General features: G+C 37.5%; 1 protein-coding gene across 1 annotated transcript in view; it reads left to right on the top strand.

The window, feature by feature from the left end:
* Positions 1 to 26177, top strand: part of fam50a (family with sequence similarity 50 member A) — a 33183-nt gene extending 7006 nt beyond the window's left edge. The window contains exons 3-13 of the mRNA XM_053482825.1: positions 1459 to 1558; positions 1675 to 1799; positions 8922 to 8998; positions 9957 to 10023; positions 16844 to 16905; positions 17714 to 17790; positions 19117 to 19171; positions 21036 to 21084; positions 23962 to 24032; positions 24178 to 24288; positions 25709 to 26177. Coding sequence (XP_053338800.1) covers positions 1459 to 1558; positions 1675 to 1799; positions 8922 to 8998; positions 9957 to 10023; positions 16844 to 16905; positions 17714 to 17790; positions 19117 to 19171; positions 21036 to 21084; positions 23962 to 24032; positions 24178 to 24288; positions 25709 to 25717 — 803 coding nt within the window. The 3' untranslated portion in view covers positions 25718 to 26177. The remainder of the gene's footprint in view (positions 1 to 1458; positions 1559 to 1674; positions 1800 to 8921; positions 8999 to 9956; positions 10024 to 16843; positions 16906 to 17713; positions 17791 to 19116; positions 19172 to 21035; positions 21085 to 23961; positions 24033 to 24177; positions 24289 to 25708) is intronic.
* Positions 26178 to 26246: the final 69 nt, after the last annotated feature.

Below are 26246 nucleotides of genomic sequence, written 5' to 3'. Positions count from 1 at the left end.
TGTGTGTGCGCCTGTGTGTGTGTGCGCCTGTGTGTGTGTGCGCCTGTGTGTGTGTGCGCCTGTGTGTGTGTGCGCCTGTGTGTGTGCGCGCCTGTGTGTGTGTGTGTATGCCTGTGTGTGTATGCCTGTGTGTGTGTGTGTATGCCTGTGTGTGTGTGTGTATGCCTGTGTGTGTGTGTGTATGCCTGTGTGTGTGTGTATGCCTGTGTGTGTGTGTATGCCTGTGTGTGTGTGTGTGTATGCCTGTGTGTGTATGCCTGTGTGTGTGTGTGTGTGTGTGTGTGTATGCCTGTGTGTGTGTGTGTGTGTGTGTGTGTATGCCTGTGTGTGTGTGTGTGTATGCCTGTGTGTGTGTGTGTGTATGCCTGTGTGTGTGTGTGTGTATGCCTGTGTGTGTGTGTGTGTATGCCTGCCTGCCTGTGTGTGTGTGTATGCCTGTGTGTGTGTGTGTGTATGCCTGTGTGTGTGTGTGTGTATGCCTGTGTGTGTGTGCCTGTGTATGCCTGTGTGTGTGTGCCTGTGTGTGCCTGTGTGTGTGTGCCTGTGTGTGCCTGTGTGTGCGTGCCTGTGTGTGCGTGTGCCTGTGTGTGCGTGTGCCTGTGTGTGCGTGTGCCTGTGTGTGCGTGTGCCTGTGTGTGCGTGTGCCTGTGTGTGCGTGTGCCTGTGTGTGCGTGTGCCTGTGTGTGCGTGTGCCTGTGTGTGCGTGTGCCTGTGTGTGCGTGTGCCTGTGTGTGCGTGTGCCTGTGTGTGCGTGTGCCTGTGTGTGTGTGCGTGTGCCTGTGTGTGTGTGCGTGTGCCTGTGTGTGTGTGCGTGTGCCTGTGTGTGTGTGCGTGTGCCTGTGTGTGTGTGCGTATGCCTGTGTGTGTGTGCGTATGCCTGTGTGTGTGTGCGTATGCCTGTGTGTGTGTGCGTATGCCTGTGTGTGTGTGCGTATGCCTGTGTGTGTGTGCGTATGCCTGTGTGTGTGTGCGTATGCCTGTGTGTGTGTGTGTGTATGCGTGTGTGTGTGTGTGTGTATGCCTGTGTGTGTGTGTGTGTATGCCTGTGTGTGCGTGTGTATGCCTGTGTGTGTGCGTGTGTATGCCTGTGTGTGTGCGTGTGTATGCCTGTGTGTGTGCGTGTGTATGCCTGTGTGTGTGTGTGTGCGCGCGTGTGTATGCCTGTGTGTGTGTGTGTGCGCGCGTGTGTATGCCTGTGTGTGTGTGTGCGCGCGTGTGTATGCCTGTGTGTGTGTGTGTGTGCGCGCGTGTGTATGCCTGTGTGTGTGTGTGTGTGCGCGCGTGTGTATGCCTGTGTGTGTGTGTGTGTGCGCGCGTGTGTATGCCTGTGTGTGTGTGTGTGCGCGTGTGTATGCCTGTGTGTGTGTATGCCTGTGCCTGTGTGTGTGTAAAATAAATAAAAATTAAGTACCTGGTTCCAGGTTTCTTTCATTTCATTTTTTGTTTTGTTTTTTTTAGGTCTGGTGACTTTAAATGATATGAAAGCAAAGCAAGAAGCCCTTGTAAAAGAACGAGAAAAACAGTTGGCCAAGAAGGAGCAGTCTAAAGAGCTACAACTGTGAGACATTTACTCCTAGTCACAAAAATCTTGTGGATGTCCCAGATCAATTCATTGAATTTACTTTCCTTTGCAAGTCATTTTATATTGTCTTTTAATACATTGTTCTGTTTTAGAAAGTTAGAGAAGCAGAAAGAGAAAAAAAGAAAAGAGGAGCAAAAGAGAAAAATTGCCAGTTTGTCTTTTAGTCCAGATGAAGGTGAGGAGGTAGATGAAGAAAAGAATGAAGATGATGATGACTGTAAGTAAATTAATTTTGGGTGTCCAGTGCACAGTTTTGATGTTTTTATTCCATTTATTATTTAAATTTTGGCCAATAATGGTTTCCCTTTTTTATTAAAATTTTTAAATACAAAATCATTTTATAGCTTTATTGAAATATTTCATTATATTAATAGTTATTGCTGTCAACCGATTAAAAATTATCTAGTTAATTACTATTAATAGGTATAGACAGTGATTAAGCATGATTAATTAATTTTGTTAATTTTTTTTAAAGTTTATTGAGGATAACATTTTCAGTTTATAAACAATTTTAATACAATAAAAAAAATCCTTAATGGTTCACTCTTCAGGTGTATATGTATATATGTCCTCCTCCAAAAATTAGCATACTGTGATAAAGTTAATTATTTTCTGTAATGTACTGATAAACATTAGACTTTCATATATTTTAGATTCATTACACACAACTGAAGTACTTCAAGCCTTTAAATTATTTTAATATTGATGATTTTGGCATACAGCTCATGAAAACTCAAAATTCCTCTGTTGTGTGTAATGAACTTTATCACAATATGCTAATTTTTTGAGAAGGACCTGTGTGTGTGTGTGTGTGTGTGTGTGTGTGTGTGTGTGTGTGCGCGCACACACACACACACATACACATACATATATATATGTGTGTGTGTGTATTTATATATATATATATATATATATTTTTTTTTATTTATATATATATATATATATATATATATGTGTGTATATATATATATATATATATATATATATATATGTGTGTATATATATATATATATACATATACACAGTGGTGTGAAAAACTATTTGCCCCCTTCCTGATTTCTTATTCTTTTGCATGTTTGTCACACTTAAATGTTTCTGCTCATCAAAAACCGTTAACTATTAGTCAAAGATAACATAATTGAACACAAAATGCAGTTTTTAAATGAAGGTTTACGTTATTAAGGGAGAAAAAACTCCAAATCTACATGGCCCTGTGTGAAAAAGTGATTGCCCCTTTTGTTAAAAAATAACTTAACTGTGGTTTATCATACCTGAGTTAAATTTTTGTAGTCACCCCCAGGCCTGATTACTGCCACACCTGTTTCAATTAAGAAATCACTTAAATAGGAGCTACCTGACACAGAGAAGTAGACCAAAAGCACCTCAAAAGCTAGACATCATGCCAAGATCCAAAGAAGTTCAGGAACAAATGAGAACAAAAGTAACTGAGATCTATCAGTCTGGTAAAGGTTATAAAGCCATTTCTAAAGCTTTGGGACTCCAGCGAACCACAGTGGGAGCCATTATCCACAAATGGCAAAAACATGAAACAGAGGTGAACCTTCCCAGGAGTTGCCGGCCGACCAAAATTACCCCAAGAGCGCAGAGACAACTAATCCGAGATGCCACAAAAGACCCCAGGACAACATCTAAAGAACTGCAGGCCTCACTTGCCTCAATTAAGGTCAGTGTTCACGACTCTACCATAAGAAAGAGACTGGGCAAAAACGGCCTGCATGGCAGATTTCCAAGGCGCAAACCACTTTTAAGCAAAAAGAACATTAAGGCTCGTCTCAATTTTGCTAAAAACATCTTAATGATTGCCAAACTTTTGGGAAAATACCTTGTGGACCGGCGAGACAGAAGTTGAACTTTTTGGAAGGTGCGTTTTCTGTTACATCTGGCGTAAAAGTAACACAGCATTTCAGAAAAAGAACATCATACCAACCGTAAAATATGGTGGTGGTAGTGTAATGGTCTGGGGTTGTTTTGCTGCTTCAGGACCTGGAAGGCTTGCTGTGATAGATGGAACCATGAATTCTACTGTCTACCAAAAAATCCTGAAGGAGAATGTCCGGCCATCTGTTCGTCAACTCAAGCTGAAGCGATCTTGGGTGCTGCAGCAGGACAATGACCCAAAACACACCAGCAAATCCACCTCTGAATGGCTGAAGAAAAACAAAATGAAGAATTTGGAGTGGCCTAGTCAAAGTCCTATTGAGATGTTGTGGCATGACCTTAAAAAGGCGGTTCATGCTAGAAAACCCTCAAATAAAGCCGAATTACAACAATTCTGCAAAGATGAGTGGGCCAAAATTCCTCCAGAGCGCTGTAAAAGACTCGTTGCAAGTTATCGCAAACGCTTGATTGCAGTTGTTGCTGCTAAGGGTGGCCCAACCAGTTATTAGGTTCAGGGGGCAATTACTTTGTCAAACAGGGCCATGTAGGTTTGGAGTTTTTTTCTCCCTAAATAATAAAAACCATCATTTAAAAACTGCATTTTGTGTTTACCTGTGTTATCTCTTACTAATAGTAAAATGTGTTTGATGATCAGAAACATTTTGTGTGACAAACATGCAAAAGAATAAGAAATCAAGAAGGGGGCAAATAGTTTTTCACACCACTGTGTGTGTGTGTATATATATATATATATATACATACACATTTACACTCAAAGGATTATTAGAAACACCATACTAAGACGTTGTTTCACCTCATTTTGTCTTCAGAACTGCCTTAATTCTATGTGGCATTGATTCAACAAGGTGCTGAAAGCACATTTAAAAATGTTGGCCCATATTGATAGGATAGCATCTTGCAGTTGATGGAGATTTGTGGGATGCCGATCCAGGGCACGAAGCTCCCGTTCCACCACATCCCAAAGATGCTCTATTGGGTTGAGATCTGGTGACTGTGGGGGCCATTTTAGTACAGTAAACACTGATGAGTGGTACCCGGTGGGGTCTTCTGCTGTTTTAGCCCGGGTTAAGGTTGTGCGTGTGGCGGCTTTACAAATGCTTTGCTGCATACCTCGGTTGTAACAAGTGGTTATTTCAGTCAAAGTTGCTCTTCTATCAGCTTGAATCATTTGGTCTATTTTCCTCTGACCTTTAACATAAACGAGGCATTTTCACCCACAGGACTGCCCCATACTGGCTGTTTTCCTTTTTCTCATCATTCTTTGTAAAGCCTAGAAATGGTTGTGCGTAAAAATCCCAGTAACTGAGCAGATTGTGAAATACTCAGACCGGCTCGTCTGGCACCACTTTAAATCACCTTTTCTGACATTTAGTTTGGAGTTCAGGAGATTGTCTTGACCAGGACCACACACCTAAATGCATTGAAGCCACTGCCATGTGATTGGTTGATTAGATAATTGCATTAATGAGAAATTGAACAGGTGTTTCTAATAATCCTTTAGGTGAGTGTACACACACGCGCACACACACACACACACACACACAGTGGAACCTCGGATTATGAGCACAATTCGTTCCAAACGCTCGTAAATCAAAGCAATAAGAAATAATGAAAATTGAAATTATTCGTTCCACACCCCAAAAAAATAAATACATGGAAATAATTAACACAAAATATAAAGTAAAAATAAAACAAATGAACCTGCATGGTACCTTAAAAAAAAGTAAAAATAAATTCCGACCAATAAGTGTTTCCATTTATGCGCACAGACGCTGTGTGTGTGTTTTTTGTGTGTGAGTGAAGCACCCCTATTCTGTTTCTCACACACACACACACATACACATATACACACACAAGCACATTAAAAGCGAGAGAGAGTGTGAACTGGCACAGTGTCAAATTACGTGCGCGGACACACAACACACACACTCAAAAACTGACACACACTAACGACGAGAGAGTGTGTGCGAACCTGCGCGGTGTCAAATTACACAACACACACACTTTGCAAGGCAAGAGAAAGAAAAACACACACACACGCATAACACACACTCAACCACTGACACACAGTAAAGGCGAGAGAGAAAGAGAGCGTGTGTGTGTTTGTGTTTGAACAGGCGCGGTGTCAAATTATGCGCGCACACATAACACACATACTCTGCAGCGCTTTCTCCCAAGAGAAAAAAAAACACGCACAACACACGCACTCAAACACTGACACAGAAAACACAGTAAAGGCGAGAGAGAAAGAGAGAGTGTGTGTGTGTGTGAGAGAGAACCGGCGGTGTCAAATTATGCGCGCACACAACACACACTCTGCAGCGCAAGAGACAGAAACACGCACACACACACACACACACACGTGCGGATTGATTATACCAGTAAGAGACGAGCACTAAGACCCAGCAGGGGAGATGAATACCCGCAGTGCCAGAGAGAGAAAAACTGTTGGCTTAGTTGTGACGACGAGACGCTCGGTGTCGAAACAAGAAGCGCATGCTGTATTGTAACGCTCAGCTAAAATATATTTAACTAAACTTACAAAAACTGCGAGGTCTTTATCTCCGTGTCCGTGTGTTAAAAAAACCCGTGAACAAGAATGAGACAAACAAGACCAAGTTAACCAAACCAAAAGTGTATTATACAAAGAATCTAACAAAAGGGTGCACCAACCAAGAAAACAACAAAAAAATAATATCTACAAAATAAATACACGTGAAAACGGAGTGTGAGTGAATGTGTTTAGTGTCCAAAGTCCATATGTATGAAGGAGATGGATCGGTCTCACCGGAACTTATGGAATAATCCCGGGAGGCTGATGTCGGAGTAAGAGAACCGTAGCGAAGCAGACCAGTCGGGGTTAATCCTGAAAGCAAGGCAATCCCGCAGGAAACAGCCCTCGTTTGTCTCTCCTTAAACTCCGTGAAAACCATGTAAACAGCGTGCTGAAACTCCCAACTCCCCGGTTAACCAGTAGAAATTTGTCAACCGATAGAGATTTTGGTCTATCGTCTTAATCGCGGTTGAGATCACGTGACGTAGCACGATACGTAACCACCCGATTGAGCTGGCATGGGCAGACCAAATATCCAGACTCGATGGATCACGCAGCGCAGACCAACTTGAGCAGCGCTGCTCGAATCGCAAACCTGCGCGACTTTGGTAGAAATAGACCGCGGCGACCATCAAAATGCATTTTACCCCGCTGGAATGCGCACGTACAAACCAGGCGTGGCAAGGCGGAAACAATATTAAACAGTCCTGACATTTTAAATACATTGTTTTTAAATAAAAAACAGTGGGTCACGCAGGTTTGTGATTCGAGCAGCGCTGCCCAACTTAGTCCGTGCTGCGCAATTCACAAACCTCAGCAATTCACAGTTTAAATAAAATTACATTATGTAAAACAGTATTTTTTGTTTGAATTTTTATTTATGCATTTTCAGATACAAATTGCTATATTGTGATGTATATCGTTATCGATATATATATATATATATATATATATACACACACACACACAGTCCCGATCAAAAGTTTAAGACCACTTGAAAAATGGCAAAAAATCTTATTTTGCATGGTTGGATCTTAACAAGGTTCCACGTAGAGCTTCAAGAAGAAATGAGTTCATGTTTGGAAGTTTGTTTTGGACGTGTGGTCCTAAACTTTTGATCAGCTGTAAAACAGCCTGTTTCAGTTTAATCATTGTTTTCATTAAATTGCATGCTCAAAAAATGTTTTGTCTCACTCCCATTTCTTCTTGTTACATGTTGCTCTACTTGGAACCTTGTTAAGATTCAACAAAGCAAAATATGATTTTTTGCCATTTTTTAAGTGGTCTTAAACTTTTGATTGGGACTGTGTGTGTGTATGTATATATGTGTATGTATATATGTGTATATATATGTGTATATATAATATATTATATATATATATATATATGTATATATATATATATATATATATATATATATATATATGTATGTATATATGTGTATGCATGTGTGTGTGTGTGTATGTATATATATATATATATATATATATATATATACACACACACACACACATGCATACACATATATACAGTTTGACAGTTAAATTAAAATATCTTTAAATAATGACATTTTATTTAAAGATATTTTCTTTATGACATTTTATGCATTCTAATTTATGAATTTTTGCATTCTAATAATATTTTAAGTGATACTCTGGCTTTACATTTCAATAAATATTGCAAACAATAAGAGTCTCAATGGACAACCTTGTCTCGTACCTCTTTCTAGTTTGAAAAAGTTTGAAATGGCTCCATTTACCTAATTTTTTGCTGTTGGCCTAGAATATAATGCTTGAATTGTTTTTACAAAAGTCTGATAAAATCCAATTTTTTGTAGCACTTTATATAGAAACTCCCAATTAACTCAATTAACAATAAAATGTTCTGCACCAAGACTTATTAATATTGATTGGAATATATTTTTGGGCTTTAATGTTGATGGGACTTTTAAAATTTCTTCTTTCAAAATATCTTTGCTTGATTTTCCTCCAGACTCATAATATCTGTTTTAGAAAATTTTATTTCTTTCTTATATCATTATTATAAATTTAATTTCTATAAAATTTCTATTTTCTGTTTACCTATGACCCTCTTTACCTATGCTGTCATTGCCTTGCCCTAATCCCAATTTTAACATACTGTTATACCGTTTTCAACATTAAGAAATTGGCTAGCGCATGATCCGACAAAACGTTTTTCTTCTGAGTGCAATTGGCATTTGACATCAATTAGATGTGCTGTTACATTGAGGTAGTTATGTTTACTTACTTATAGCCAGTGTCTCCTGTGCAATAAAAGTAGCTTCTGCCATCTGTCTCACTTTTATAGCGTATTCAGTGTCATACAGTTGTTAAAATAATTCCTCACACTTCCATCCGTAAGCTTTTATTTCCTTCGTCATTTTATTATCCGCATTAAATGAGCCATTACCCCACACAGCCTGGTAATCATGCTGTGATTATGGAATGCCATTAGGGTCAAACTTGGTAATGTGATTAATTTGCGTAAAAAAAATTATAACACACTAATTTTTATATTAATCTCATGCATTAACATTTTAATATTGACAGCTCTAAATAGACTGCTACAATCATTTTACATTTTCTCCCAGACTGCTCAACAGGACTACAGGACTTTCTCCAAGTTTATTTGTACAAATAAAATCTGACTAAAAATAAAAATTTGATAGGGAGCAGGAAGGCTTCCCCTGAGACACACATTTTTTTATATATTTTTTTAAAATAATTTTTTCATAGTATCGTCCAGTCCTCAATTTCTAGTAGTTGACATGTTCGATACCATGTTCAGTCCTATTGTTTTAAAAATAATATATTTAATGAATTAATTCTACTTGTCGTTTTCTAGACACCCCAGTTAAGAAAAAGAAGCTGGGGAAGAACCCTGATGTTGACACCAGCTTTCTTCCAGACAGGGAACGAGAGGTAAAAGTAAAAAAATTTTGTACTGTTTCTTAGGGTAAACCTTGACTGTATGAAATAGGAGACACATGCAACAACTACCATTATTATTATTATTATTATTATTATAGATTTTAATAAACAAATACTTACATTAATTGTTAGGGGAGCAACAATACCACTTTTTTGGAAAACGAGTACTTGCATTTCAGTACTCGCCGATACCGATGCCGATGATGTACTTAATAAAAACATGATTTTAAATATATGCCTAATTATATTATTAGTCATATAATTTAAAAAAAAGAAGGGACTAGTTTGTCTCTGGACATTTTCTCTCGTCATGAAAAAGTTTGCTGCAGCGTGGGTTGTGTTGGTTTAGAAGCGTGGGTAAACTTTTTGTACTCGTTGTCGTGTTGGGATTTTAGGTGCTTGATTTAATTACTTGTGTTAAATGCGCTACCCTTTGAGCCTCCTCTGGACAATTTTGCTGAGCACAATTTGCAGTCCGCTTTGGTCTTCATTCACTTTGAAATAGTTCCACATGGCTGACATGTCTCGCCTCGCCTTCTCCCCCCTCTAAGCTGCAGCCGGGGCCTGGGGGCGTGCACTTTGCGCCTGTGATTAACCCCTTACACGCTGCTCAAAAATAGACATTTCCCAGACCGTGGTATCGGTCCCTGGTATCGGGGGACTTTTAACGAGTACGATGTGGTATCAAGGCCGTTACCAGGTGCAACCCTAATAATTGTGATCCCATGTTGCCAGCTAAAACATTTTTTAATTCTAACCGATGCAGTAATTAATGCAGTGGTGGATCATCAGCTTTGGAACGAATGACACTGATCAGAGGTCAATCAAAAAATATATTTTAAACATGTTAACATGTTAGGGCGATTGTAACTTGCCGATCTACGTACTTTTTTTTTTAAGCAACTTGGTTGGTGTTTACATGCATAATTGTATGTTTTCATGTTTCTAGGAGGAGGAAAATCGTTTGAGGGAGGAACTTAGACAGGAATGGGAGCGGAAACAGGAGAAAATTAAGGGTAAGTGATCTGGAACATCAACCATAGTTAACTGTTTAAATCTGAGCAGCAGAAAACCTTTTGTACCTGTTCTAATAAGAGAAATCTTAATTATTGGTATTCATAATAAGTACAGATAGTCCCAGATCTTGTAAGTTCATAATACAAGATGGACAATCTAATTTGTGTTACTTATAATGTTAAAGGGCTGTGTAGCCCCATTTAAGAGGAAAAAAGTACTCAACCAATTAAAAATACTGGGCTATAGCTATGCTTCAGGAGACACATCTTTCAGAAAAGGAGCATTCGAACCTGAGGAGGGAATGGGTTGACCAGCAATATAGCTCCTCATATAACAATGGGAGAAAAGGGTGTCACGTTTCTTTTCAATAAATCTATTTATTTTTCTCATGAGAAAAATTACTGTGATGAAAAGGGGAGGTATGTGATGATAATTGGAAGTATAGGGGGTATTAAAATAACTTTGCTTAATTTATATACTCCAAACGAGGACAACCCAAATTTTTTCAAGAAGATGACATCATTAATAGCAGATAAAGCAGAAGGGATTATTCTGATTGGAGGGGACTTTAATTGTGTTTTGAGAGCAGCTGTTGATAGGCTCCCGGCGGGTTCAGGTTCTAAATCCCAAAAGTCTCTGGCTCTTTTAACACTGATGGGGGAGTTAGGCTTGGTAGATGTTTGGCGCAGCTTACACCGCAAGGAGAGAGATTTTACCTGTTTTCTCACAGGTTTACTGTACCCATTCAAGGTTGAATATGTTCCTGTTGTCGGGAGCAAACTCCTTTAGAGCCACTGAATGTAATATAGAAGCAATCACCATCTCAGACCATGCTCCAGTATGTTTGAAATTAAACATGAGTCCAAATAACAATTTTAAATATTGGAGATCCAATATTAAATAAAGAAATAGGTAAACAAGAGTTACAAAAAAGCATTATTGACTATTTTGAATTTAATGATAAGGATGGGGTGTCTCCATCAGTGTTATGGGAAGGAGCCAAATGTGTCCTAAGGGGCAATATTATTGCAATTTGTTCTAGATTAAAAAAGAGAAAATTGCAGAAAAATTAGAAAACAAAATCAGAGCATTGGAAAAAGAGTTTCAGACAACTCGGAAGGATGACTTTCTGGACAAACTAAAAGAGACTAGACAACAATTGAACAACTTGTTAACCAACAAAGCAGAGGGGCAGCTGAGATTCACAAATCAAAAATATTATGAATTTGGTAATAGGGCTAGTCGCCTGTTAGCATTTCAACTGTGGAAATCGCAATCAAGCAGAGTGGTGCATAAAATAAAATGCCCAAAATCTGGAGATATGATGCAGCAGCCGAAGGATATTACAAAGGCATTTGCCAGCTACTATCAGGAGTTATATGGAAAGAGGACTGCCCAAATAAGAGGGAAAAGACTGAAGATCTGCTTAAATCAATTAAGCTTAGTAAGCTGACCGAGGAGGAAGCTGACCAAATAACAAGCCCAATTACAAAAGAAGAAATTAAAAAAAGCATTATGAAACTTAAAAATAACAAATCTCCAGGAGTGGATGGACTCCCTGGAGAATACTACAGAGTGTTTGAAAAAGAGCTGCCTCCAATTCTGCATAAGGTCTACAATTAGGCCGCCATTATTAGTGTCATCCATAAAGAGGGCAAAGATCCAAAACTTTGCACCTCTTATCGTCCCATTAGCCTTCTATGTGTTGATCTGAAAATACTTACGGCCATCATTGCAAACAGAATTCAAAACCATATAAGAAAACTAGAACAAGGAAAAGAGACAAGGAACATATAATGTCAGAAGAGCCTTAAATCTTCAAATAATAGCGCAAAAAAGAAACACCCCATTAATGCTTCTCAGCTTAGATGCTGTGAAGGCGTTCCACTGAGTGCATTGGCCTTTCTATAGCACACTCTTAAACATATGGGTTTTAATGACACCTTTATTAAATGGATCCAAATATTTTATAAAGACCCCATGTCACGAGTAAGGGTTAATGGCCACTGCTCTGATTTTTTTTTTTCACTGGGATGCGGCACTAGACAGGGTGAAGCCCTTTCCTCCTCTTTATTTGCACTTAGCATAGAGCCGCTGGCCGAACTGATTAGATCTAATCCTCTCATACAGGGAATAAGAGATGAAACCAATGCTCCTCATAAGCTGTCTCTTTTTGCTGATGATATTTTATTATTTTTGGAAAATCCTATTACCACCATTCCTGCCCTGCTCCATAGTCTTAATGAGTATAGTACTGTATTGGGATATAAGGTTAATACAAATAAATCTGAAGCATTAATGATTGTTGGGAACTGGCCATCACAGTTAGATAATTTGGTCTTATTTAGACATTCCACACAGGGGTTTAAATATCTGGGAGTAACAATTACCCCAAGACCATTCAGTTTTTTTTTTTTAATCTAATTATGAAAAGTTATTCAGGAAAATCAAAACCGATTTGAATAGATGGGATGTACTTCCTTTATCTGTCCTAGGAAGAATTGAATGTATTAGAATGAATGTTCTACCACGATTTCAAAGCCTCCCTGTTTTTGTACCACAATCTGCATTCAAATCATTAGAAAAATGCATTTCATCAAATGCATGGCAAAACAAAAGGCCAAGAGTGCGCCTCAAAATCTTGATGTCAGATAAGGATAATGGCGGCCTGAGGTTGCCTAACATAAAAATGTATTATTGGGCTGCCCAAATAAGAGCAATTGTGGCCTGGATCATTCGTGATCCAGAAACAATATGGGTCTCCATGGAGGAGGAGTCCATGCCTGGAATATCTTTATCGTGGCTCCCAAGTAGGTACTTTCCTATTATTTTCCACTAATTCCCTCTTGTTTATTGCACCCCACCTGTCATGTCTGTATTCCCCACTAGTGGAGCGCACCCCACACTTTGAGAACCACGGCTCTAGACCAATAAATGGGAGCCACGATCAAGTTCATGCTTTTCTTTATTGACAATAAAGATCGGACACTCGAAACTAAACAATTACACGCAAAGAAATTGATCATTAATACAATTAAATTAAAATAACTTCAGAAAAAAAGTGGAACCATAGTGCAACAATAATGGTTTAACGTCGGCATGTTAATTGCAGAGGAACAATATATGAGGAAACATTCTGTATTATGTATGTAATTTCATTTATTCCAATGTGTATGCTGATGTTTCTGTATTTTTGTTAAAAAAAATATTTTATCAGTCAGTACTAGTCTGGCCTTTTTTAGTTTCCAGTGTGGCAACAAAGTTGCTTTTTGATCCTTCAGGCGCTGAACAGAAGGGAAGATGCCTACCGTTCTACGCTTTTTGTTGGTGTGCGGCATTTTTCGATTATCCCTAAATCATTAGTTGCACCGTAGATAATAATGGTGTTCATGCAACACTTTTATTCATCATAAATTACACTAAATAAATATTGTTCATGATGAAAAATTAGACGAAACTATTTTGATTATAAAATACGCAATATAAAAATATACATGTTGTATATGAAAAAATATATACTGTTACTATTTTTTTCCCCTATACAACGTTTTTTATATTGCTTTTTTTTCATAATCCAATTCATTTGGTGTAATTTATAATGTGTAAAGCTATTTACATGTTCTAATATATTATTTGAAAGAGATTATGTAGGGGGGCAATTCGTGGCAGGGGGGCTTTTTAGAGCATAACAGTGGGTCAATAAAGTACTGTATATAGTGAGCATAATAACATCAATGGATTCATTTGTTACATGGACCACTAAAAGCAGGTGATTCAGCACTATCAGCATAATCAAATATAAAGCCAGCCGTAAAGGAAAATATGATGAAGCCTATGTTGCGCTTGGATTCATGGTGGGGATGGTGGGGCAGAGAAGAGACCCGTGTGTGTTTTGTGTCTTAAACTGCTGGCAGCAGACAGCATGAGACCCAACAAAGTAGGAAGACACTTAGAGACAACACACCCCAGTCACGTTAATAAGCCACTAGTCTTCTTTAAAAGAAAGGTCTAGATAAGTGACGAAGTCAGCCTGTTATAACAATTGCACATGTTTTGAACTTTGTGTTATTTGATCTTATTGGTTTAGAAATTGGTATTACAATAAATAGTAAACTTGGCCGATTTCGTTTTCATTTTTTGGGACTGTCCCATTGTTCAACACTTTTGCACTCAAGTTAGGTGGCTTGTAGAAAAGCTCCTTAAAGGGAATCTTTCCTGGGACCCTTTAACGTGTCTATTGGACGAATTTCCGGATTATTTGTCCCATGATCAGAAAACTTTGCTACATCTCCTACTAATGGTTGCAAGGAAAATTATTACTAACTGGTAGAAACCTGAACCACCCACTGTCTCACAGTGGATACAAAATATCAGACAGTATATATACCATACAGTATATGTCTTTAGTTGAGAGCTCAGCAAGTGGGCTTAGAGTTTTGGACACAGACTCCAGAACCTCAGTATCCTGCCATGAGGAAGCCAAGTGCCTTGTTTTTTTTTTTTTTTTTTATCAGCTGATAAAACTTTTTGCAATGGCCTTCTCCTGCTCTAGTACTCGTGCTATCATTGCATGGCGTGACCCCCTAGTCGGTGATTCTGTGATCAACTTGTGCATTGGCAGCTTGAGCTTTTCTTGAGTGGACGCTAGTTCACGTTTCTTTTTCAACAAGAAGGAAAAAGCACTGACCATTTTTTTTGTACACACCCATGGCTATTTGGATTCTCTGGTCTCTCATACTCTCCTCTAATGATGAAGAAAACAGTATAGGCACATGCTCAAAATCTTTACAAGGCAAAGATTTTTATAAAAAAAAATACTTGTTTGTGATGATAAAAAGTATTTTGTGATGATAAATTACAATGTTTTTTAAATAATAATGAGAAACAAAATTTAGACCACACACGAGGGCTGTCTTTTTATCCCACAATTCTGATTTAAATAAAGGCTATTTCACACTGCTTCAATAAACTGACATAATGGCTTAAGCATGCAATGATAACAAAAGTGGAATGAATTATGAGAAAGGATCACATTATTATTGTAGAACAGGTGATCGCCTTAAATGCTATGAAATCGTGGGATATGTTATAAATCCTTATATGCTGTTTTAGCACCAAAAACTTTAACCTAAGTAGATGTTTAACTTACCAATGGCTAGATGCAGCTGGTGACCAATACACTGCTGGCAAACCCAGTTTTTAAGTGAGACAGCCTTAACAATGTTTGCGCCGTTGTAATGCACACCTGGCGGTCCTCGCTAAGGCCCCAAGATGCGAGTGCATTCTCCAGACCTGCAGAAAGTATTTCCGCAGTATGGTCATCTGGAAAATATGCAGTCTGCAAGCATCTTGATTGCAGACACCAAACCATCGTTGATGTAATGAATGGTGAGGCTCAAATATGGCTTTGCAGCTGGACCATAGGTCGGTGGTAGTGGCAAAGTATCTCACGTTCCTTAGATTATTTTCCAGCTTTCTGCGGCACTCTTCATACAGCTGAGGTAGTGCGGTTTTGGAAAAGTATTTTCTGCCAGGGAGTTCATATCTGGAGTCAAGCACTTTAACTAATTTCCTAAACCCGTCTTGTTCTACTGTGCTTAGGGGCATCATATCTTTTGCTAAAAAGTTAGAAACAGCCCTGGTTATATCCTTGCTTCTTTTGGAACACCTTTCATAAGGTGTAATGGCTACGAAAGACGTAACGATCGATTTCTGCCTTGGTACAGCCCCACTGCTAGCCCTGCTAGTTGACGGAGTAGCATCGGCCCGCATTTTCATGCTTTCAGTGTGGTCGTTTGGGTGATGCTTTTTTAGGTGATGGAATAGGTTGGATGTGTTTCTAATTTTGGTTTTCACAAACCGACGACATATTTTACAGATCGATTTACTCTGTGCCTCGTCATTTTTCAGATAGCCAAACCACTTCCATATAACGGAATTCGTGCTACCTTTTTTGTCAACAATTTCAACATCTTTGGTTAGATTCACTTTCGTCGCTGCTTCCACTCATTTTTTTTTTGTCGTCCTGGTGTCGCAAAGTTGTTGTTGTAAAGTGTGCTAGAAAATTAACTTTGACGTGCACGTCACGCTGATTGGCTGTTGTCATATTGTTCTGCTATGTGATTGGCTCTTAGATTAATCCATATCGAGCAAAAAATGTCTAGAGCTTATCATCGTTATTAAAATAAAATCGTGATTCGATATGATATCGTTTATCGCCCCAGTCCTACTGGGGATTGACCCACTGATCTCCCGAACAATAACTTGTTGTCTTTGCCTTCTGAGCCACCACTGTTGGGAAAGGGGACAGATTTAGTCAAGTGGATTGGTATGCTTTATATTGTAAATTTGGGTCAAAGGTGTTAAAGACTTTGTCCCCGAACAAATCCAAACTTTTGTCTCTTCACTGTACGTGCTGCTCAGTTAAATGTTAAACTATTGTATTAGAAGTTAGTTTGTATTACTGCACATGGTTTTTAAGTGAAAAAACTAATGTTATATGTAACAGACTACATTTACTCATTTTTAAGGCTTAGCATTATAATAATGATAATAATTATAATAATAACAATTAATAATATATCTATTCAGGATATTTATAAAATGGCAATACTTATAGAATCGCAATTTAAATCAACTCGGCACCCAAAAATCGTAATTGGTCATTCCTATCCCTACTAAGCAAACACTTGAGTAGTAGTAATAACAATCTACACTGGCTCCTTTCAACTTCCCTCTTGGCTGAGAGTTAAGAGCTATGAGTAAATAAACTTACCAAAATGCATTGGAGTCCATTTTTTTTTTTTTTCCCCTTATCAGGTGAAGAAATCGAAATCACTTTCAGTTACTGGGATGGATCTGGACACCGGAAGACAGTCAAGGTACCCACAATAATACCATAACAGCAAATTGTTTCAAAAAGTCAAGTTTGCCATTACAGACGTTTTTTTTCTTTATTAGCTCAGAAATGTCATTCTCCTAGTTGAATGCTAACTCTATTGCTTTTTACTATACACTGATATTTTTGTTTGAGATCAGTATTATGTTTTTGTGTTGCTGTGAGGCTTCCTATAGTAGTATGTTGTTGTATGGCCTCTAACCTTTGGATATTGATGTCATTGACTTTTTTTAAAAAATTATTTTTATTTTTTGGATTTTTTTTCCCGATTTTCTCCCTAATTTAGTCATGGCCAATTCCTCCCCGTCACTAGGGGGCTCCCACATTAAGGCTACCACTCAGCCGGGAGGGCCGAAGACTATCACGTGTTTCCTCCGAACCGCGTGACGCAAGCCCTCCGCATCTTTTCGAGCTTGTACAGTTTGTATTGGTTTTAATTAATGCTTGTACAGTGTCTCTGAATAATGTAGCATCTTTTCTCAGTTTTTAAATCTTTCTTTTTTCCTCCCATAGACAACCTCTGTTTAGATTATAAACAAATTGATGTTTGTCTGTTGATCTCAAACAAAAATGTCTTTTATGTACAGCAAAAACAAAAGAAGCCTTACTTGTTGCAATACTTTGAATTAATAAACAAAAAAAAGTACATTTTTAACAAGTAAACCATTGTAAAAATACAATCAAAGACATTTATTGAAAAATTTGTCAGTAAACGTTGCTTTTTTGTGTTTATGTATTTTAAGAGAACATACTTCTGTGTTTGTGTCCCTTTTGTGTACCTCTGACTCTAGATGAAGAAGGGCAATACTATTCAGCAGTTTCTCCAAAGAGCCTTGGAGGTTCTGAGAAAAGACTTCAGCGAATTGAGGTACTAAAAAAAAAAAGGTCAGGCTGAAATGTTGCTTGTATTCAAGGGGATTTGATCAACTTTAATGAATACTTGGCAGAGGATTGCATGTTTTTCTGATTTTAAAATGTCATTCATTCATTCATTCATTCATCCATCCATCCATCCATCCATTTGGTTACTGTTTACCCTAAAAGGGAGTCATAGAGCCTGCATCCTATCTTGGTAGACTTTGGGCTTGAGGCGGGGTCCTGGACGGGTTGCCAATCCATTGCAGGGCTCACACATATGCGTACACAATTTTTGGGAATGCTAATTAGCCTAATCTGCATGTCTTTAAACTGTGGGAGGAAAGCAGAGTTCCCAGAGGAAACCCATGAAACACAGGAAGAACATGCAAACTTAATGCACACAGACCTCCAAGGTGAGAATCAAACTTACCCTGGAATTGCAAGGTAACAGGGCTAACCACCCCACCACCATGCTGCCTTTTAAAGTGCCATTTTTTAAAAAATATCTGTGTTTGGATTAATGCATTTTTGGTTGCATTGCTACTTTTTTTAAATTAATAAATAAACTGTGACACTGTCCAAAGGAAGGTACATTAAACATTTGACCAGTTTGTTTTAAATATATTTTAATTTCATATCCTCCTCCAATTTCCACATAATCTCTTTAATTCAATTAAATTTTAAGTGGTAAAGCACTTTTAACAATAAACATTGTCTCAAAGCAGCTTTACAGAATATTAAAGACAAAAAACATGCAGTCCTAGATAGGGTTGGGTATCGTTTGAGTTTTTTTCGATACCGGTGCCAAATCGATACTTTTAAAACGGTACCGGTGCCAATACGGTGCCTGAACCGATACTTTACAAAATTCACAAAATTATGGTGAATGACTCAAGAATACATTTTTATTGAACAAAAAATTGAATGCTTAAAATTTAACAATGTATTAAAAGTTTAAAGTATACATGAATATATAATTAAATACGAAACACAACTACTAGTACTAGCTGGAAAGCCGTAATTATAAACGGTATGGGGGGATGGGGGGGGATAACATTGTACATTCTGTATGAGCAAAATTATGTGCTTTTTTTTTTAAGAATTGATTAGGGAAATTGTTTTAGGACACAACAATAATTAAAAATTAACTAGTCCTAGACATCTCAAAACTGCAACTACTGGCAACTGCTTTTTAACAAACATTTTTTATGTTCAATGCATTTAATTTATACATACACAAAACCTTATTTGTTATGGGCAAATGTGGTTAACACTTGTGGGTACATTCTGCCTTTTTTGTGAATAGTTGATTTCTAATTGGTTTTGTGTCTTACAGGTCTGCTGGAGTGGAGCAGCTTATGTACATTAAAGAGGACTTGATCATTCCTCATGTAAGCATAGTAAAACACAGTGTACTTCTATCTGATAGAGAGTGGGTCACTGACACTTTTTTGCCAAAAAATATTATTATTATTATCATTATTATTAAGCATTGACTTCCTTTGACTCTTTTGTGTTCATTTTCGGATAGCTAACACATTTGGTGAATACTGCCACCTGCTGTATTGGAAAGTGTAAATGCACAAGTGTACTCTGGCGTGGAACAATTTTACTAATAAAAAAAAAAAGCTGTTTTTTGCTAGCGAATGCTGTCCAGCAGGGAAGAGGAATGCACAGACACAGTACAAATCAATCATACCTAGTGCGAAAGCAGCCTGAATCCATAAAATTAGTCCCTAATACTGTAATGTTAAGTAGGGCTTTACTGGTACTTACAAATGCTTGAATAACAAATTAATTGTTAGTGATTGTTAGTGTTTTCTTTTTAAATGTTATGTACAGACATACAAGTCTTTCCCCATATCTGTCTGTTAATTCTTGTGCACTTCAGTACATGCTAGACAATATTTTGAATTTTATTTCCTTAAAATTAAATGTCCATTAAATGTCTATATTTCAGAGATATATATTTTCTTGGCCGATCCATTTTTATAAGTTAAGTCTTTGTCACATATACATTACGGCACAATGAAATTCAGCATAACTGGGATCAGAGAGGTGGGTCAGCCATGATTCAGTGTCTTTGTAGCAGACCGGGTTAAGGGCTTTGCTTAAGAACCCAACAATAGCAACCTGTTGGAGCTGGGACTTGAACCGCTGACCACCTGATCAATAACTCAGTGCCCTAGCCCTCTGAACACCCACTACCACTATAGTCTGATGTGCCAATATTGATTTCTCCAGTTCTGCTTTTTTTCTTTACTGGAAAACTCCACTGTATATGCATGTTTAAATATAGACTATTAAATAGCTTAACTTCTCTCCAAAAGTGCACAATTCAATTCGGTTTTATTTGTATAGCATTTTAACAATGGTCATTGTCGAAAAGCAGCTTTGCAGAATCAAAAGAAAATTATGAAAATGTGAAATGTATGTCAATCAAAATAATTACATAGTTCCTGATGCGCAAGGCAAGATTGTTGTTTGTTGAAGGCTCATGTACAATATAGAAAATTCCAGTCCTGATCTATTGAGCAACCGCAGTCACAAGTCTCAAGAGAACAGCTGTCTGCATCAGTCGAGACCGGGGCCTTCTTCATTATAAAGTGGACCCATCCTTAGTCACCCCGCGCATGCCAAGCAGACCACACAGGCTTCTTTGCAATTAGATCTACAATCAAAACAACATAGATTGGAAAGCGATTGTGAGATGTGATATGTGAGTGGGTGACTTTTGACTCCTGGTTTCAAATGGCTGTAGCATCAGCTGGGATTCAAACACGTAATCTCTAAACCACTCCTGCATAAATGATTGTCACAGAATAAGATATATCGAGACTGATCAGCTGGTCACTGGTCATAGCCAGTCAAACTGAAATCTAGTCAGTTTCCGTTAATGTCTAATTGGTGCATCTTTACTATATCATAAATGGAAGCACATGGAGAGTCATAAAGCAGTTATGAAACACAACTGTAAAATAACTCAGCTACTTGAATTATTTTAAGGTTAGAACTTTAATTAATGCTTAGCTTTTTCAGGATTAAATACAAGGTTTGCTTTCAGATAACAAAAATTAGGCTAATGAGAGCTTTCTTTTTTTTAAATAAATCTTTTCATTTTTGTTTTGTCATTGTGGGTTATGTGTAATTGGATGGACAAAAATTTAATTGATTTCTAACAAACACATACATATATACAGTATTTAATACAGTGTTTAGAACCCTGCAATGTTTACATGTTTTTTTCCCCCACAGCACCACAGCTTCTATGACTTTATTGTGACAAAAGCTAGAGGCAAAAGTGGTAAGCACTCTTCTATCATACCTAAGAATCACATCCTTTTCTTTTGATTTATAAACATTTATATTTTGACTCACTAAAAAAACTATTTAAATGCATAATCAATGTGGCTTATGTGTATAGTGTGGGGGGAATGTTTATGTATGGTAACAGTTTGGCTGCAAAACATGAAAAAAGCCATTTTCTGACTTTAACTTACTGATATATACACATTGTATAATTTTAAAAGTGCATCTCAATGAATTAGAATATTATCAAAATGTTTATTTCAATAGTTCCATTCAAGATGAAACTTGTTATATAGATTTATTACACACTGACTAATATATTTCAAGAACATTTTAATATTGTGAAAAAGTATAATATTCGAGACTCATGGTGCTCATACTCAAATAAATAAACAAACAAATAAATAAATAAATACAGTGCTCAGCATAAAAAAGTACATTCGTGGCCAAAATGATTATATTTAATCATTTGAGAATGACACAAATATTAGTTTTTACAAAGTTTGCTGCTGAACTGCTTTTAGATCTTTGTTTCAGTTGTTTCTGTAATGTACTGAAATATAATTACAAGCACTTCATTTGTTTAAAACGACAATTACATGACATGTATGCAAAGAGTCAGTATTTGCAGTGTTGGCCCTTCTTTTTCACGACCTCTGCAATTCAACTGGGCATGCTCTTAATCAATTTCTGGGCCAAATCCTGGCTGATAGCAACCCATTCTTTTATAATCATTTTTTGGAGTTTGTCAGAATTAGTGGGTTTTTGTTTGTCCACCCGCCTTGTTGGAAGAAGTTGATGTTGGAAGGTGTTTTGGTACCATTCTTTATTCATGGCTGTGTTTTTGGGCAAAATTTTGAGTGAGCCCACTCCCTTGGATGAGGAGCAACCCCACACATGAATGGTGTTAGAATGCTTTACTGTTGGCATGACACAGGACTGATGGTAGCGCTCACCTTTTCTTCTCCGGACAAGCCTTTTTCCAGATGCCCCAAACAATCAGAAAGAGGCTTCATCTGAGAATGAGACTTTCCCCCAGTCCTCAGCAGTCCATTCACCATACTTTCTGCAGAAGATCAATCTGTCCCTGATGTTTTTTTTGGAGAGAAGTGGCTTCTTTGCTGCCCTTCTTGACACCAGGCCGTCTTCCAAAAGTCTTCGCCTCACTGTGCCTCTCCTGAGCAAGCTCTGCACTGGCGGCACTCCGATCCCGCAGCTGAATCCTCTTTAGAAGACGATCCTGGCGCTTGCTGGACTTTCTTGGATGCCTTGAAGCCTTCTTAACAAGAATTGAACCTCTTTTCTTGAAGTTCTTGATGATCCTATAAATTGTTGACTTGGGTGCAATCTTAGTAGCCACAATATCCAATATAATAAGCCATTATTATGCAACGCAATGATGGCTGCACGCGTTTCTTTGCAGGTCACCATGGTTAACAATGGAAGAATAATGATTTCAAGTATCACCCTCCTTTTAACATGTCAGGTCTGCCATTTTAACCCAATCAGCCTGACATAATGATCTCCAGCCTTGTGCTTATCAACATTCTCACCTGAGTTACCAGGACGATTACTAAAATCTCAGCAGGTCCTTTAATGACAGCAATGAAATGCAGTGGAAAGGTTTTTTTGGGATTAAGTTAATTTTCATGGCAAAGAAGGACTATGCAATTCATCTGATCAATCTTCATAACATTCTGGAGTATATGCAAATTGCTATTATTAAAAACTTAAGCAGCAACTTTTCCAATTTCCAATATTTATGTAATTTATGTTGCGTTTCTGAAGAAGAAAAGGGTAATGGCCAAATATGTCTCTTGGAATTTTGAAGAGACAAGTTGAGCATCACTCTCCATCCAGCATCCAGGCTCTAAAAGAAAACCTTCTTGATGAATGGAAAAAGATAAATGTTGCAATTTGTCGCCATTTTGTGATCCAAACTTTTTTAACCGTCCTTTATGTAATGCCGGGGTCGCTCAGTGGTTAAGGCATTGGACTACGGTTCGGAAGATCCCAGGTTCAAACCCCACAACCACCAAGTTGCCACTGTTGGGCCCTTGAGCAAGGCCCTTAACCCTCAACTGCTCAGATGTATAGTGAGATTAAAAATGTAAGTCGCTCTGGATAAGAGCGTCTGCCAAATGCTTAAATGTAATGCGCTAAACGAATGTTCTATTAAACAGTTTTGTCAAAATTTTGAAATTGTTCATGTTTCTTAACATGTTAAGATCTTACTTTTACTCATTTATTTAGGTTTATCACCTTAGTTAAGGATTTTTTTTATTTTATCTTTTTTGTCTACTATACTGGAAATAAGCTGTAAAGGACCAGGGACAGATCTGTAGGTGTCGGTGATCCAACAGGACTCCAAACAAATGTGCAGAACAGTATTTGGAGGGAACATGTAAAGAAGAGTTTGGGGCAAAAAAAGCATATGCCGCATAGAACAACAAAAAAAAATATGCAAGACATAGAACAAAACAAGACAGGGAAGGAACCATATGTATGAAATTTTTAAGGCTGGACTGGAAAATGGGCTTCAAGAGGCAGAAAAGTTGAGAGAACCTACAGTTGGCAGTAATGTAACTTACTGGATTTCACCAAGCGTTCAACAATAAAGAAGTAGAAAACAAGGTGATATTCAACTTTCTTCAGCTGTCCAGTTTCAGGCTGTCTGTTCCCATGGCTAACATGTATTTCCTGCAACACTTTTCCTGGCTAACAGCAGTATTGCCTGATATGGTCTTTTGCCCTGGTAATGCTTCCACCTTAAGGTATTATTAGGAACACCATAACAGTGGACAGTGACTGTGTATAATTCATGCCTTAAACTTATCTAAGGCCAAAAACAAATGTGTGTGTCTCAACCCAGGACCACTTTTCAGTTTTGATGTTCATGATGATATCCGATTGGTAAATGATGCTACGGTTGAAAAAGATGAGGTAAAGTCACCTTGTGTTATTAAAAAATGTAAAAAAATAAATAATAATAATAGTAATAATAAATAATAATAATAAAATAAATACATTTTGTCATAACTGTTTTATATGGAATTATGTCCATAAATTTTTGTGTGAATGTTTTAAGTCTCATGCAGGAAAAGTTGTTCTGAGGAGCTGGTATGAGAAAAACAAACACATATTTCCTGCCAGCCGCTGGGAACCTTATGATCCCGAAAAGAAATGGGACAAATATACGGTAAATATATGTTCTGTGCTTTTCGTAGGTATTGTAAATGCATTTTGGTCTTTGGTTTTTATTGCATGTACATATGTACTACGTGTTTTTTTTTTTTTTTTCAACTGGGTGATCAAAAAGATTTCTAAGACTTTGAATGACTTAATAGTTGTACAAATACAATCCATGTAAACTGTTCAAACCAGTATACAGTGTAACCTCGGATTACGAGTAACGCGGTTTGCGAGTGTTCCGCAAGACGAGCAAGGATTTTTAATAAATTTTGACTTGAAAAACGAGCATTGTCTTGGTTTACTAGTACCGAGTATCACGTATGCGCTACTTGTTTTGACGCCGAGCATCACGTGATGACAACTGAGCCAATTTTTTTTCTTTCTCTTGCGCTGTAGGTATTTGTCTTCCCTGCTGGTTCTTAGTGTGCGTCTCTTACTGGTATAATCAACATCCGTGCACACGTGTAGTGTTTACAATAAAACTGTGACCATGTGTGTGAGAAACATTATATTTTATGATTGTAAGCATGTGTGTACAGCTTACGTGTATTGTTTATTATAACACGTGTGTGTGTGTGTGTGTGTGTGTGTGTGCGCGCGCGTGCGCGCGCGCGTATAAAGCAAAAGCAAGTTTCATTAGAGGGTAAAGATCCATTTTTTTCTCTCCCTCTCTGTATCAGCCTGTCGTGTTTCACTTTACCTTTGAAAAGAATCGCGACAGAGCAGAGTTTCTGTGTAAGGTAGAGAGACTGTGTGTGCGCGCGCGCGCGCTCGTGTAATTTGACAATGTGCTTCTTTACTTACATCAACACACACACTCTTGCCTTTACAGCCCCCCTACCACCCCCTCCTACTTTAGGCTTCCCACAAACATACAGATGCACACTCTCTGCCTTACACACAAACTCTGCTCTGTCACGATTCTTTTCGAAGGTAAAGTGCAGGTTCTTTTTTTTTTTTTTTACTTTACAGCAGTGATTCCGTTAGTATGCGCTCATGCGAGTGTGACTAGCGAGTTTCCTTGCTAATGTTTTAAATAAATAAAACAGTCCCTCTGTTAATGTGTGTGTGCACATTACACACACACACACATACACACATATATGGTATTTATTTTTTTGGGCTGTAGAATAAATAATTTGAGTTTCCATTATTTCTTATGGGAAAATTTTAATTTGGTTTACGAGTGTTTTGGAATACGAGCCAGCTTCCGGAATGAATTATGCTCGTAATCCGAGGTCTATATATTATAAACCTAGTGTGTAATTAAATGTAATTGTACATTTGTTCAGTTGTAATCTGACTATGTTATTTAAATAATAATAATGTAAATATAACATTTTAAATGAGTTATAATGCATGTTATGGTATGTTTCGTTAAACTAAAATCACTATAATAAGACATTTTTATTTATTTATTTTTATAGATCCGGTGAGGTGGCTCTTTGGATCCATGTTGTGTTCAGATGTTGGTTTTTTTTTTCTTCCCCCTAGAAGAAGCCATTCAAGCAACATGTAATTTTATTTTGCTCTTTTTAAAATGTTTGTTTTACAATTGCAATGTACTTATGAGCAGTTTCTTTATACAGTCACATTTCTCAAACAGCTTAAACACAGTGGATAAACATAATTTTATGACATTAATGGAGTGTAGTTAAAAATTTACTTTTTTGTTATTTAATTTAAAAAGAAACTAGAAACTCATTCTAGATCCTTACACATAAAGTGAAACGTCAAGGCTATTTTTTTTTTCTTTAATTCTGAAGGTTACAGCTTAATGCTTATCAAAATAAAGTCAGACTTTGTCATGATTTATTTTGTCAAGGTGTATTATATTTGCTTTTTTTCAACATTTTGTATTCGTCTAGTGTCATAAATAAATGAAAGTTACTTGCGTGTTTGTTTGTGTCTTTTTTGGTAATTTTACAATTTACATTTCTCTAGTTATGATATAGTTAACCCATC

This window comes from Clarias gariepinus, chromosome 22 (genome assembly GCF_024256425.1).
Source record: "Clarias gariepinus isolate MV-2021 ecotype Netherlands chromosome 22, CGAR_prim_01v2, whole genome shotgun sequence".
Classification (NCBI taxonomy): Eukaryota; Metazoa; Chordata; class Actinopteri; order Siluriformes; family Clariidae; genus Clarias; species Clarias gariepinus.
This window is presented reverse-complemented; position numbering and strand designations above follow the sequence as displayed.